Source organism: Ochotona curzoniae, unplaced genomic scaffold (genome assembly GCF_017591425.1).
Source record: "Ochotona curzoniae isolate NIBS_2020 unplaced genomic scaffold, NIBS_Ocur_1.0 contig_4148, whole genome shotgun sequence".
NCBI lineage: Eukaryota > Metazoa > Chordata > Mammalia > Lagomorpha > Ochotonidae > Ochotona > Ochotona curzoniae.
In genome coordinates, this window is record NW_024466146.1 from 1,555,200 (window position 1) to 1,570,298 (window position 15,099).

The 15,099-nt window shown below is 43.1% G+C and overlaps 1 protein-coding gene across 3 annotated transcripts in view; it reads left to right on the top strand.

The window, feature by feature from the left end:
- Positions 1-10,684: 10,684 nt before the first annotated feature.
- LOC121159416 (cytochrome P450 20A1) overlaps positions 10,685-15,099 on the top strand; it is a 67,881-nt gene continuing 63,466 nt past the window's right edge. For 2 of the 3 annotated variants that reach the window (XM_040984467.1, XM_040984468.1), the window contains exon 1: positions 10,694-10,811. In XM_040984467.1, coding sequence (XP_040840401.1) covers positions 10,740-10,811 — 72 coding nt within the window. In that variant the 5' untranslated portion in view covers positions 10,694-10,739. Of the gene's footprint in view, positions 10,812-15,099 lie in introns of all 3 variants that reach the window. The other variant, XM_040984466.1, reaches the window with a different exon arrangement.

The window sequence follows — 15,099 nt, forward strand, 5'->3', positions numbered from 1 at the left end:
ATTTATTTTTATTGGAAAGTCAGATTCACAGAAGGAGAGACAAAGATTTTTTTGTCTTCTGGTTCACTCTTAAAATGGCTGTAATACCAGGAGCTGAACCAATCCAAAGCCAGAAGCCATGGAGCCTCTGTGGGTCTCCCATATTAGTGTACAGTCTTGAGGTTTTGGGCCATCCTAGACTGTGTTTTTAGCCACAGGAAGGGAGCTGAATGGGAAGTGGAGCAGCTGGGATGTTAACAGATGCCGTATGGAGTCCTGGCACATGCAAGATGAGGGTTTAAAGATTTAGGGGGCGAGGAGTTAGGTATACACAGAGGAGGAGAGAACAAGAGGAAGATCTTCCATCCATTCATTCACTCCCCAATTGGCTGCATGATCTGGATCTGATTGGAAGCTAAGAGCCTCTGCCTGGGCTTCTAAACAGGTGCGGGATCTCAAGACTTTGGGGCCATCCTCAACTGCTTTCCCAGGTGACAACCAGGGAGTTGGGAAGAAACCGGGGCACCCATACAAGTTCCAGTACATGCAAGGTAAGGATTTTAGCCGCTAGGCTACTGCTTATTTTTAAGTTGATGATTTTGTATAGTACATGAAAGACATTTTAAGTATCCAAATAGCTCTTGACAGAAAATCATCCCCATACCCTACCGCAATAAATCAAGGGACAGAACAACAACACCAAGCCTACCATCCATATTGGAAACTAAAATGATGCATCCCTACAACTAGTCTATTTATAAAAGATCATAAAAATCTACACAAAAACTATTAGGGCGAATAAAGCCAAGCAAAGTCACAGAATACAAAGCATACAAAAATAATGTTGTGGGCCCAGCATGGTAGCCTAGTGGCTAAAGTCCTCACCTTGCATCTATTGGGTGCTTGTTCAGGCTTCTAGCTCCCTGCTGCTGGCCTGAGAAACAGTTGAAGATGGGCCCAAAGCCTGGGGACCCTTCACTCACGTGGGAGGCTGGGAAGAGGCTCCTGGTTCCTGGTTTTGGATTGGCTCAGCTCTGGCCATTGTGGCCAATTGGGGAGTGAACCAGCAGGCATCAGATCTTCCTTTTAGTGTTTCCTCCTCTGTATATCTTACTTCACAATAAAAATAAATGAATCTTTAAAAAATGAAAGGCAAGATGACAGTCTAGGGAGCAGACAGGTTTAGGATGACGGAGAATCATTAGGTGGAGCACAAGAAGCAGATTCCAGGAAAAGATAGAGGTCAAGCAGTTGGCATGGGGTGTACCTGGAGACCCCTGAACACAGGGAAGTAACTGCAACATCAAAGTGGTGTTGCAGTGAACAGAAAACTCACCAGCAGCTGGCAAACAGTGATCCAGACTCTGGTGATCCAGGCTCCAGCAGCAGCCAGAGATGCAATAGTGGCCACAGATTTTGCAAAAGCCAGGTGGGAGCATGAATTCACAGGTAGCTTGGGAGGTGAATACCAGGCTAAAGACTGCCTGTGCTGCTGATTTGTTTGAACCAACAACGAGCAGAGAAGGAGCATGGGACTCCAAGGGGATGTTCCAGTGCAAGGTGAATTTCACAGCACAGAGATTAGGTGCCATCTTGAGTAGTGGGACAGAGAGTGTGGACTTGAAGGGACAGCCCAGAATAGGCTCGTTTCTAATTAATCACACTGAGCTAATTCAAGGGGAAAGAAGCACCAGCTTTACATCCTCCTGCAGGATCTGTGTGGTCCCCAGATCTGACAGCCAGCAGTCCCAGATCTGTGTTGGTTCCCTGCCGGGTGCCATCTTACAGAGGGGCAAGGGCTGAGACGAGAGGGGCAATGGTAAACTGTGCATGCACTAAATCAGTAGGGCTCAGGTGCCATTTTCATGGGACAAGACACTGTTAGACTGAAGGGACAACAGAGAAAACAGTTCCGTCATGACGCTCCACAGACTCCACCTCCTCCCCACCAAATAACTCCAGGTGGCCCTCAGACTTAATGGCTAGCAGGGGTCAGCAGGACAACCCAGTTATTTAGGACAACTGGTATTTTCTTTTTTCTTTCTTTTTTTTTTTTGTTAAAAATTTATTTATTTATTGGAAAGTCAGATATACAGAGAGGAAGATCTTCCGTCCAATGATTCACTCCCCAAGTGAGCACAATGGTCGATGCTATGCCGATCTGAAGCCAGGATCCAGGAACTTCTTCCGGGTCTCCCACATGGGTGCAGGGTCCCAAAGCTTTGAGTCGTCCTTGACTTTTTTTCCAGGTCACAAGCAGGGAGCTGGGTGGGAAGTGGAGCTGCTGGGATTACAGCCGGCGCCCATATGGGATCCTGGTGCATTCAAGGCGAGGACTTTAGCCGCTAAGCCACGCCGCTGCGCCCAACTGGCATTTTCTTAATCCAGCATACTTCTTGAACATAAAACTGACTTGTAGATCTATAGGTAACATATGTTAGAAACTGGCCCTAAGGAGAAGAATCTGCCTACCAGAATTGCAATTACAAAAAGTAAAAGAAGAGACAGAAGCACTATGAATGTTACTTAAGACTCTCTAGAAAAGAAGCAAAAGCCTCAGCATTGAAAAAATAGGGGACACAGAATTCAGACAAAACATTATAAAGCTTCTGACCAACAATGAGAAGCACATACAAGAGTTCAAGTAATTTAAGGACTATGTCACACTGAAAATAGCAGTAATGAATCAAGTGAAAGCTGATATATCAGAAATTAAGAACACAGTGGAGCAAATTAAAAGTACAGTGCAGTGTCCCAAAAATAGAATAAATGAAGCAGAAGAAAGGATTTCAGAATTGGAAGATATTTTCTGTCACCATGAAGAAACAAACAAAAAGCTGGAAGCAGAGCTTTAAAAAAGTGTCCAAGAACTAAAACATACTATTAAAAGACCCAATGTAAGAGTTATGGGAATCCCAGAAAACACAGAAACAGAAGCTGGGGTTAAAGGTATAATCAATGACATAATAAATGAAAACTTCTCTAGTCTGGAGAAAGAATTGGAAAACAATATTCAGGAGGGCCACAGAACTCCCAACAGAATTGATCAAAAGAAATTTCACCATGACACATGATAATCAAGTTCTCTTCAGTTTAACATAAAGCAAAGATCCTTAAATGTGCTTGTGAAAAATCAAGTGATCTATAGTGGAACTCCAATCAAACTCACAGCTGACCTCTCAGAGGAAACAGTACAGGCTAGAAGAGAATGGAGTGACATATTCTGGATTCTAAAAAAAGAAACATTTTCAGCTCAGAATAGCATATCCAGCAAAGCTTTCCTTTGTTTTTGTAAATGATATAAAATTCTTCAGAGTAAAGAAAACCCAAAGAATTCGCTTCTTCTAAACCTGCCCTACCAATGATACTCAAAGATGTTCTCTTGACAGAGAAAAGGAAAAGCAACTACCAAAAGCAAAAACAAATGTGGAGAACATTCCAATAAAAGGCCATCAGAAGACTAAATCAACAACAACCCATTGCTAAATACTAAAATAACAGGACCAAACTGCCACCTATCCATATTAACATTAAATGTAATTGCTTTAAACTCATCAAATGCCATAGATTAGAGGACTAAATTCAAACACAAAACCCATCTATCTACTGCTTACAGGAGACACATTCCACCAACAAAGATTAAAGGAAACAAAGTAAAAGGTTGGAAAAAGATATTCTGAGCTAATGGTAAAAAAAAAAAAAAAAAACCATGCAATGTATCTATTCTTATATCAGATGATAAAGACACCACATAATGATCAAAGGATCCTTTCAACAAGAAGAGACACTCATAATAAATGTGTATGTGCCAAATGCCAAGGCGTCTAGCTACGTGAAACAATTATTAATGAATTTAAAGGGAGAAATAGACTCCAATACAATAATAGTGGGGGACTTTAATATCCCTTTAAAATCAGTGGACAAATCAATGAGACAGAAACTCAGCAAAGGAGCAACATAACTCACCCAAACACTAGAGCAAATGGACTTAGTTGATATCTACAGAGCCTTCCATCCTACAGACAGTGAATACACTTTTTTTTCCATCAGTACATGGAATCTCCTCCAGAATTTTCCATGTTATAGGCCACAAAACAATTCTCAGCAAATTTTAAAATATCAGAGTTATACCATGCATCTTCTCAGACCATCATGGGGTAAAACTAGAGACCAAGAAGTCAAAACACCCAGGAAGACATGCAAATATGTGGAGACTGGATAATAGGCTACTAAATCAATGGGTTAGAGAGGCTAACAAAGGGGAAGTATAAAAATTGCTTGAAACAAATGAAGGCATCAACACAACAAATCAAAACTTATGGAACACAATCAAGGCAGTGTTAAGAGGAAAGTTCATCTCAACCAATGCTTATGTTAAGACATTAGAAAAGCACCAATAAAATGAACTAACCTTATAGTTGAAGAAACTAGAAAAACAACAGCAAAGCAATCCCAAGATTACTGGGAAAAAAGCAATAACCAAAATAAGGGAGGAAATAAACCAAATAGAGACAATAAATGATCAATAAATCAAAGAGCTGGTTATTTGAGAAAATTAACAAAATAGGCTCCTCACCAGCACAACTAATCAAAAAAAAAAAAGGAGGGAAAAGATATGCATCAATAACATCAGAGATGAGAAAGGAAATATAACAGATACTCAGACATACACAGAATTATTAGGAACTATTACAAGCAACTATTACAAGCAACAAAACACCTAGAAGAGATGGATCGATTTTGGACACATACAATCCACCAAAATTGAATCAAGAAGAAATTAATAATCTAAATAGACCTATAACATGGACTGAGATTGAATCTGTAATTAAAGCCCTCCAAACAAAGAAAAGTCCTGGACCAGATGGCTTTGCTGCTGAATCCTACCAAACATTTCAAAAATAATTTACCCCAATTCTCCATAAGCTTTTCCAAACAATAAAGAGAGGCAGTCTTTCCAAACTCTTTCTCTGAAGCCATTATCACCTTAATACCACAGCCAGATAAACAGCAGGAAAAAAGAACTACAGACCAATATCCTTGATGAATATAGACACAAAGATCCTCAACAAAATACTAGCCAACAGGATCCAATAGCACATAAAGCAAATCATTCAACCAGACCAGGTGGGATTCATCCTAGGCATGCAAAGATGGTTTAACATTCACAAATCAATAAATGTGATACATACATCACATCAACAAATTGAAAAATAAAAACCATAAGATCATCTCAACAGATGCAGAGAAGGCATTTTACAAATTCTAATACCACTTCATGCTGAAAACTTTAAGCAAGTTAGGCATAGAAGGAACATTCTGTAACATAAAGTGATATGTGAAAAACCCAATGGCAGCCTCATTCTAAATGGAGAAAGATTTGAAGCTTTTCCACTAAGATCTGGAGCCAGACAAGGATATCCACTCTCCCTACAACTCATCAATATAGTATTGGAAATCCTTGCTAGAGCTATTAGGTAAGAAAAAGAAATTCAAATTGGAAAATAGGAATTGAAATTATCTCTATTTGCAGATGACATGATTCTCTGCATAGGAGAACCAGAAGACTCAGTCAAGAGACTATTGGAACTCATAAATGACTTTGGCAAAGTAGCAGGATATAAAATTAATGAACACAAATCAATGATGATAAATACAGAAATAACACCATAGCTGAGAAATTATAAGTACAGTCCCCTTTAAATGAGCGGAGAGGAATCTTAAATCCCTAGGAATTTAACTAACTAAATATGTGGAAGAACTCTATGATGAAAACTACAAATCATAGATAGAAGAAAGAAATAGAAGAAGACATTGAAAAGTAGAGAAACTTGCCATGTCCTGGATTGGCAGGATCAATATCATCAAAACGTCCATATTACCAAAAGTAATATATAAATTCAACACAGTCCCAATCAAAATCTCAACAATATTCTTAGAGATAGAAAAAAAAGATACTAAAGTTCATCTGAAAACACAAGAAACCATGAGTAGCCAAAGCTATCTTGGAGAATAGAAATCAAGCTGGAGGAATCACAATTCCAGACCTCAAGACATGCTACTGAACAGTGATCATCAAAATAGTCTAGTACTGGTACGGAAACAGAGAAGATAAATGGAATAGAATAGAAACACCAGAATGGAGCCCACAAATGCATAGCCAGCACTTCTTTGACAAAACAAACAAACAAAAAACAAACAAACAAAAAAAACTGAAAATAATCCAGGGGAAAAGCCTGCTTTCTTCAACAAATGGTTTTGGACAACTGGATGGCAGCTTGTAGAATTAAGAAGCAAGACCCTTACCTGTCACATAATACAAAAATCAGCTCTAAACAGATCAAAGACCTAAATCTACAACTAGAAACCATCAGACTATTAAAGGAAAGCACTCTACAAGAACTAGGAATGGGGAAAGACTTCTTGGAAAAGACACCAAAAGCCCAAGCAGGCAAAGATAAAATGAACAAATGTAATACATCAAACTAAAAAGCTTCTGTAGAGCAAAGGGAACAATTAACAAAGTGAAGAAGAAGCCAATAGAATGTGAGAAAACCTTTGCGCACTACACAACTGATAAGGGACTAATATCCAGGATTTAGAAAGAGCTTCAGAAATCCAAAAACAGTATTAAAAAAACAAAACAAAACAAACAAAAAAAAAACTGTGAAAAAATGGATGAAGAAATTGAACATTTTTCAAAAGGATTAGATTCTTAGGCTTACTAGCTGTCAGGGAGATAGAAATGAAAACCACACTGCAGTTAAGTTCCACCTAACTCCAGTGAGGTTGGCCAACATTCAGAACTCAACAACACTTGCTGGTGTGGATGTGGGGAGAAAAATACCCTCCTTCACTGCTGGTGGGAGTGTAGGCTAGTACAACCATTATGGAAATCAGTATGGAGAGTACTTAGAGAACTGCAAATAAACTTGCTATATGACCCAGCTATCCTGCTTCTAGAAATATATCCAAAGGAAATGAAAGCTGCATATGAGAAGGGGATCTGTAATCGTATATTTACAGCAGTACAAAGTACAGTAGTAAAGACATGGAAACAATCCAGTTGCCCATCCAAAGAGGAGTAGTTAAACAAACTATGGTACATCTCCATGGAATATTACTCAGCCATTAAAAAGAATGAAATTATACCATTTCCAACTATATGGTTCCAACTAGAGACTATTATGCTCAGTGAAATGAGTCAATCCCAAAAGGACAAATATCATATGTTCTCTCTGATATAAGGCAGCAATCATGCAAATTGTAAGGTCAATAACCCATTCCATACTGTTTTTTTTTTATGCATTCCATGTGTTTTTATGTTTTTGTTTTCATTTTCATTTTTCCCAAATAGTTTTTGTCTTTTCAAAATCATTGCTGGCTCATGGAATGTATGGTGACATCATTTTCCCATGAAGCTTTTGTGTTTTCTTTACCCATGTTACTCAGTCAGTGGCACATTTTTCGACTCCATGGTACTGTAAATTTTGTTGTTTTAACTTCATACCTGTTGTTGACTTTGTTTTGTGGCTTCCCATTGAAAGGAATGTGTGCTTACAGCAAAATAGAGACTATCATATTCAGATGTGAAGATACAATGCAATATGCATCCCTACTTTCAAATCAGAGAAGGACTTCTAATGAAACTGTTGGATGTATCTAGACAATGGAATCCTGGACTGTCTGACATTGTCCTTAGCAGCAATGTCATGGCACTCTTAAATAACAGACTAATGGACTTGTGACTGCTTATGAAAGACTATACTATTGTAATAGTATAGGGAAAATTAGTCAGGGGGTAGGAATTTAGGATGGGAATGGAGAAATCCCAGACCCTAAGGAATTGTACCATAAAATTCAAAATTAAAAAAAAAAAATTTAGTAAAAAAAGTGTGGTGGTACCAGTCAAACTGCTTCTTACAATGCTATCATCCCATAATGATGTACCAATTCAGATCCCAGTTGCTCTACTTCCCATGCAGCTCCCTGCTTATGTACCTGAGAGATACAACAGCGGAGGATAGCTCAGGTACTTGGTACTGCCACACATGTAAGAGACTCAGTTTGATTCAGCCAGGTTTTCATTAATGAACCAGTTGATGGAAAATAGATCTCTCCCTGTCAATTTTTTTTTTCAAAATGTGTATGAGTATAAACTAGTAATAACTTGAAATTCATAACACAATTTTCAAAAGCACTTAAAATGTGAAATTTAAAAGTAAATGTAATAAAATACAGCAGGATACATATTCTGAAATCTAGAAAGCCTTTGTTAAGAACAAATGCAAACAAATTTGAAGAAAATGAAAACTTGGTTGTACAGCTTCAAAAGGTTTATTATTTTTATTTCAAAGTCAGATATGTACAAAGGGGAGAGACAGAGAGAAATATCTTCTGTCCATGGATTCACTCCCCAAGTGACCACAATGGCTGGTGCTGCACCAATCCAAAGCCAGGAGACCAGATCCTCTTCCACATCTCCCACATGGGTGCAGGGCCCCAAGGCTGCCATCCTCGACTAATTTCCCAGGTCACAAGCAGGAAGCTGGATGGGAAGCGGGGCTGCCAGGATTAGAACCGGCATCCATATGGGATCCTGGCACATTCAAGGCGAGGACTTTAGCCATTAGGTCACGGCGCCAGGCCCTGGTTCAACATTTTATATGCAAATGCTATGGACCCAGAATGGCCCAAAGAATTTTCAAAAACAAAAACAGAATTTGAGGATTTAAACACTTGAATGTCAAAAACTTGTATAGAGTTGCAATAATCCCAGAAGAAACAGAAGCCCTTTAGACACCTGTACATGTATTGAGTCCCTGGGTGTTAATGTGCCTATGAAATCCTATGGGAGATGAGCAGTTTTTCAACAAATGGTGCTGGAACTGGTTGTTCATATGGAATACAATGATCTCTCACCCTCACCCTACAAATTAATTGAAATGATTTTTAGACCAAATTTTCAGTGATGAATTATTCTCCATGCTATGCTATGCTGTTCCTGTCCCCTCACACCAAGGGAGCCCCATTTGGATGTATTTCCCCTGAGAACTGAACTGGCAATTACCCCCTCTCCCTGTAAGAATTCTTTTTAGTCAAAATGTGAGGGGAAATGGGAATCTCCAAGATTACAGGGACTTGCTTGTGAAGTGACTGTCCCAAGAGAAATCTGAAAGACTCTTACAAGGAGAGATTGGTTTCTTCAGATAGGAGAGCTTTGTGAAGATTTGGGATTTCAAGTTTGTCTTTCTTGAACCGAACATCTTGATCTCAGGGTCCTATTCTTAGTGCTGTAACAGAATAAAAGTCTTGAAAAGGTGGTGCTTTTTGCTGGTATTGTTACTCCACAACCGGTACCATTAGATTCAGGAGCCTGACACAGCTCTTTAGTAGGTGTTCTATAGCTGCCCCTGCTTAAGGGATTCTTTTGAAACTACAGTAGAAGCCTTCTGTCAGGAGTTCAAGTTCAAGGTCTTATACTTGGCTTCTCCCCTCCCCCTATACAAGGCTCTCTAATGCAATCAGAAACCCACAATCTTTCATAGTCTCCACTGTCACGTACTGTTCCTTGACCACCCCTAGGCCACCACTGGTGACCATTAGAATAATCTTGTTGCCAGTGCATGCCTCAAACTCTCAAGAGTGGACCTGCTCACGGGTTGTCATGCCTTGTGTCTACTCAAGTCCAATCTGACTGAGGAAGGTTCAATAGACTTGAATGGGTTAAGGGAATCCATGAGACATTGGAATACCTGGAGATTAGCAACACAGAAAGCCACTGTCACTGCAAGGAGAGAAAATAAGACTCCTGCTCAGGGAGCACTGGACGTGGCAGGCAGAGCCCCTAAAGGTGCAATGTTGGCTGGTTGGAGCTGGAGCTCCTACCGGGGGTTTCAGTGTTGGGGGCGTTTAGGGGGCCAACCAGCAGGACAAAGCCATTCCTGTCTCTCACTTGGCAATTCTCTGCCTCCTAAATAAGTCATTTATGAAAAAGATTTATTTTTATTGGGAAGATCTACAGAGAAGTAATTTTCAAAGTGTTAATCTCTGCCACATGAAATATTAAGTGGTGATGTGTCATTTCGTTTGCTGTAGCTGCCAAAAGATGTGGCCTTCGCAGTTCATGCTTATGTAACATTTCTCACGTAAGTTCTAGAATGCAGTCTGGAGTGATTTCTCTTGCTGAAATCTCCGACCGTTCCTGACATTTTGTGTTACAAACGTTAGAAAAATCTACACATAGCTTCTCAGACCGCTTTCCATCAGCCCTGTCAAAACTCCTGAGTCATGGGAGACTACACAAGTGCGGGTCCTCGGCGGTCTTTGCCCCCAAACTAAGGCAAAGTGTGCAAGTTGGAGGGTCAATTAGATTTGAGGGGTAATGGTGTCCACGCGGCCACCTTGTGCAGGCTCGGATGCGCCGGTTCGCGTGGAGCAAGACAACTCTCACTATCTCTTACAGCAACTCCGGCCCTCAGGAGGCCGGGGCGCTTTCGGAAATCCCGTCAGTGCCCAACCCTCCTCGGACGGGACGTTCGCGTTCCCGGGCCTCAGCCGCCTCAGGCAGCGCACCCCGGCCCCGCTGCTCGGCGATCCATTGCTCTCCCCGCGGGGCAGCAGCGGCCCTCCCTCGGTCACGCCCCGCGGCGGCCCCTTGGCTGGCCTCCGCCCACACGCTCCTTCCTCGGGTCGCGCCAGGCGGAGGCGCGGCTGCCCGAGCGCCGGAGCCCAGACGTGGCTCCCGGGCGGAAGAAACAATGTTGGATTTCGCCATCTTCGCCGTCACCTTCTTGCTGGCGTTGGTGGGAGCCGTGCTCTACCTCTACCCGGTAACTGCCTGCGCGGCCCTCAGGGGGCTCCGGCCGCCTGCCGCCTCGGCCTGCCCTTCGCCCCGGGCTCGCCGCGGGCCCCGAGGGGGCGGGCCTGAGGGGACACGGCCGCCGCCGGCGGGGCCACGTGAACGGCTGGCGCGGCGCCGGGTGCTGCCGCGGGCGGGTTCGGTCTTCTGGCCGGCTTCAGGCGCGGACTGGGCTATGGCAAGGCGCCTTCCAAGTTACTTGAGGTGGCTTTTTGCCCAGAAGTCGCCCTCGGCCACACCCGTATTCCGTTGGCTCCTACGTCGGGGAGGAGACACGCCTGCTGTGGTCTGCTTAGTGACTCCTGGGTGTTGCAGTCAGGCGCCATGGCACTTAGGGGGCTTCTGTCCCAGTGTCTCCTGCCTTTCTCCGCACCAGCCTGCTGCGAGGGTGGGGAGGTGGAGAGAGAAAAGTTTTGGATATTCTGGGCTTGTTCATTTTAAAGGAGGCTGAGCAAGAAGTAAGGGTTCGTTGGAGCCGAGACCTCTAGAGGCTGAAGGTGCACGCGGTTCAGATCAGTCTGGGAGAGGAAGGATGCAGGCGCAGGGCACAGCAAATGCCAACCATCAGAAGGAAACTTGCTTCCCCGGGGGCCTGCAAACAGACCAAGGGAGAGACCAGTGGGCCCGAAAGCCAGCGGGTTGGGGATGAAGGACGCAGTCTAAATGACCTGTGAGAGGCTGAATGACACGTTAAGGGAATTACAGTTGAATTTTCTATGATTTGTAAAGAACAGCCGGTCTGGTGTATTAATAGACTAAGATGTTTGAGGTAGTGGTTGCGACCATTTGGAATACCTATGCCCCAAATGGGTTCTGGTACCTCTTCAAATTCTAGGCAGTGATGATGGATCAGGCTGGTGGGTCTCTGCCTGCCCTGTGAGATAGGGTTCCCTTCTCCTGGCTTCCAACTGGCTCAGCCCCTAGCTGTTGGAGCAAGTTGGAGAGCAAACCGGCTCATAGGAGGCTCCTCTCTGCCTAGACTTTTTCTTGTGTGTGTGAAGACACAGCCAATGGGATTCCCCAATTGCCGTGTGTGCAATATGAGACAGACATCAAGGAAAACATCAAAAAAAAATTCTTTTTGCCCAACAGATAAAAGCATTGACTACAAAGAACACTGGAGATTTAGTTATGTGCTTTTGTGTAGAGTTATTTGGGGGATAATTAGTAGAGATTAGAAGATGGTTTGGGGCCTGCCAGATTTGAGATGTCAGATATTCAAGTGAATATTAGGAAGGTAATTGGGTATGTACATCAAGTTCAAAAGGAAAGTCTAAGCTGGAGATAGTAATCAGGAGCTCTCTCAGTGTATGCATGGCATTTAAAGCATGCTGCAGTCTTCTAGAAAAATCAAATACTGGACAGAAGAAATGCAAGATCCAAATCTTGTACTCTGCAATATTTAAAGGTGAGGCACAGTAGCCAATGAAGGAAGCTAAGAAGGAGCAGCTAGCTCCATGGAAGGAAGACAGTTGTGTTTAAAAATGTACTTATTTTATTTGAAAGGAAGAGAAAGAGAATGTGAAGGCCTAGTCACTCCCTAAATGCATGCAGCAGCTGGAGCTCTGCCAGACTAAAGCTGGGGATGTCTTTAACCAACCTAGATCTTCCTTAGACGGGGAGAGGGAACCAACCACTCGAGTCACCTGCTGCCTCTTGGGGTGCACAGAAACAGAGAGCTGGAATTTGGAGCAGAGTAAGAACTCCCATGTGGGACTCCATTATGGGATGTGGGCATCCCAAGGGTGTTTCAGGTGCTATGCCAAACGCCCACCCTGTTTAGAAGAATTGGCTAAGTCAGATGCTGCGGACTTGTCATGGAAGATAGGTCTGAGAGTTGAGTAGCAATGTTGAGTGGCTGTCAGTGGAATGTTGTGATAAACAGAAGGTGGGTTTGGAGTAGAATTATCAAGTGTAGATAACTCTTCAAAGGGGGCTCCAACTAGGGAGTGAAATAAGAGAAGGTGAATTGTTTAAGGTGGGAGAAAGGACCAATGTTGTGTTAATGTGCTGGTCAGGGCTGCCAAGTTCTGAGGAAAAAATTGGCTTGTAAGAAATAAAATTATTGGAGCCATTATTTTTTTCTCTCTTTTTTAAAAATATATATTTATTTTATTACAAAATCAGATATACAGAGAGAGGAAGAGATAGAGAGGAAGATCTTCTGTCTGATGATTTACTCCCCAAGTGAGTGCAACGGCCGGTGCTGTGCTGATCCGAAGCCAGGATCCAGGAACCTCTTCCAGGTCTCTCACACGGGTGCAGGGTCCCAAAGCTTTGGGCTGTCCTCTACTGCTTTCCCAGGCCATAAGCAGGGAGCTAAATGGGAAGTAGAGCTGCTGGGATTAGAGCCAGCGTCCATATGGGATCCTGGTGCGTTCAAGGCAAGGACTTTAGCCACTAGGCCATGCTGCCGGGCCCTCTCTTTTTTATTTTTTACTCATTTACTTGGAAGGCAGAATTACAAAACAAGAGGGAGAGATCTTCCGTTCACTAGTTTACTCCCCAAATGGCCACAAATGGCCAGGGTTGGGCCAAGTTGAAGCCAGTAGTTTCTTTTGGGTCAGCCACGTGAGTGCAGGAGCCCAAATGCTTGGGGTATCTTCTGCTTTCCCAGGCACATTGGGAGCAAACTGGATGGGAAGTGAAGCAGCCCGGGGAAAGCAGCATAAGATGTCCTAAGCCTTGAGTCCATCAGCCTGTCAGTGAACCACTCCTCTAACAGTGTCACTCTTGAACGTGGTAAAGTTGTTCCCCACTAGTGTTTCTTACTCCCTCTCCCGTTCTCTTTGCATAGTTCTTTACTTGCATTTTGCTTAGATTCAGGAGGAAAAGAAAATAGATGACTCACCAGTTTACCGTATCTGAAAAGAAATCATGAGAATTGTTCAGCCAGTAATAATTTTAGCCTCGTCTAATCTTCCGCCCTCCAGCACCAGCATCCCATGTGGGCGCTGGTTCTACTCCCACTGCTCCACTTGCAATTTTACTCCCTGCTGTGGCCTAAGAAAGCAGTGGAGGATGGTCCAAAGCCTTCGGCTCCTGGGCCCATCAGAAACCTGGAAGAAGTTCCTGGCTCCTAACTTCAGTTCAGCTCAGCTCTGGCTGTTGGGGCCATTTGAGGAGTGAACCAGCGGGTAGAAGATCTCTCTAGCCGTAAATCTGCCTTTCAAATGAAAATAAATAAATCTTAAAAAAATAAAGCAATAGGCCTGGTGTGATGGCTTAGTGGCTGGGGTCCTCACCTATGTATGCTCTGGGATCCCATATGTTCGCTGCTTTTAGTCCTGGTGGCCTGCTTCCCATCCAGCTCCCTGCTTGTGGCCTGGGAAAGCAGTTGAGGATGGCTCAAAGTCTTGGGACCCTGCACCCATGTGAGAGACCTGGAAGAAGCTCCTGGCTCCTGGCTTTGGATCACCTCAGCTCTGGCCATTGTGGCCATTTGGGGAATGAACCAGCAGATAGATCTTTCTCTGTAAATCTGACTTTCCAATAAAAATAAATAAATCTTTACAAAAATAGGGGCCCGGTGCCGTGGCCTAGCAGCTAAAGTCCTCACCTTGAACGCGCCAGGATCCCATATGGGCACCAGTTCTAATCCTGGCAGCTCCACTTCCCATTCAGCTCCCTGCTTGTGGCCTGGGAAAACAGTCGAGGACGGCCCAATGCTTTGGGACCCTGCACCCATGTGGGAGACCCGGAAGAGGTTCCTGGTTCCCGGCTTTGGATTGGCGAAGTACCTGCCATTGCTCTCACTTGGGGAGTGCATCATCGGAGGGAAGATCTTCCTCTCTGTCTCTCCTCCTCTCTGTATATCTGACTTTGTAATAAACATAAATAAATCTTAAAATAAATAAATAAATCCGCTTAAAATGTAATACTTTTTGCCTAGAAAATAAAAGAGATTTTTATACCATTGACTCTGTTTTTGAAATGCGGGGTACTCCATACTTTTCCCAGTGTTTTTTTTTAAGATTTATTTTTATTATTTTTTTATTGGAAAGGCGGCTATACAGAGAGGAGAGACAGAGAGGAAGATCTTCCGTCCGATGATTCACTCCCTAAGTGAGCGCAACGGCCGATGCCAGGAGCCTCTTCTGGGTCTCTCACACGGGTGCAGGGTCCCAAAGCTTTGGGCTGTCCTCGACTGCTTTCCCGGGCCACAGGCAGGGAGCTATTTCCCAGTATTTGTAATGGATAACATAACTATGTATAAGATAAAATTATGCATTGTAATTTTCATTGTGATAAGTTAAAGA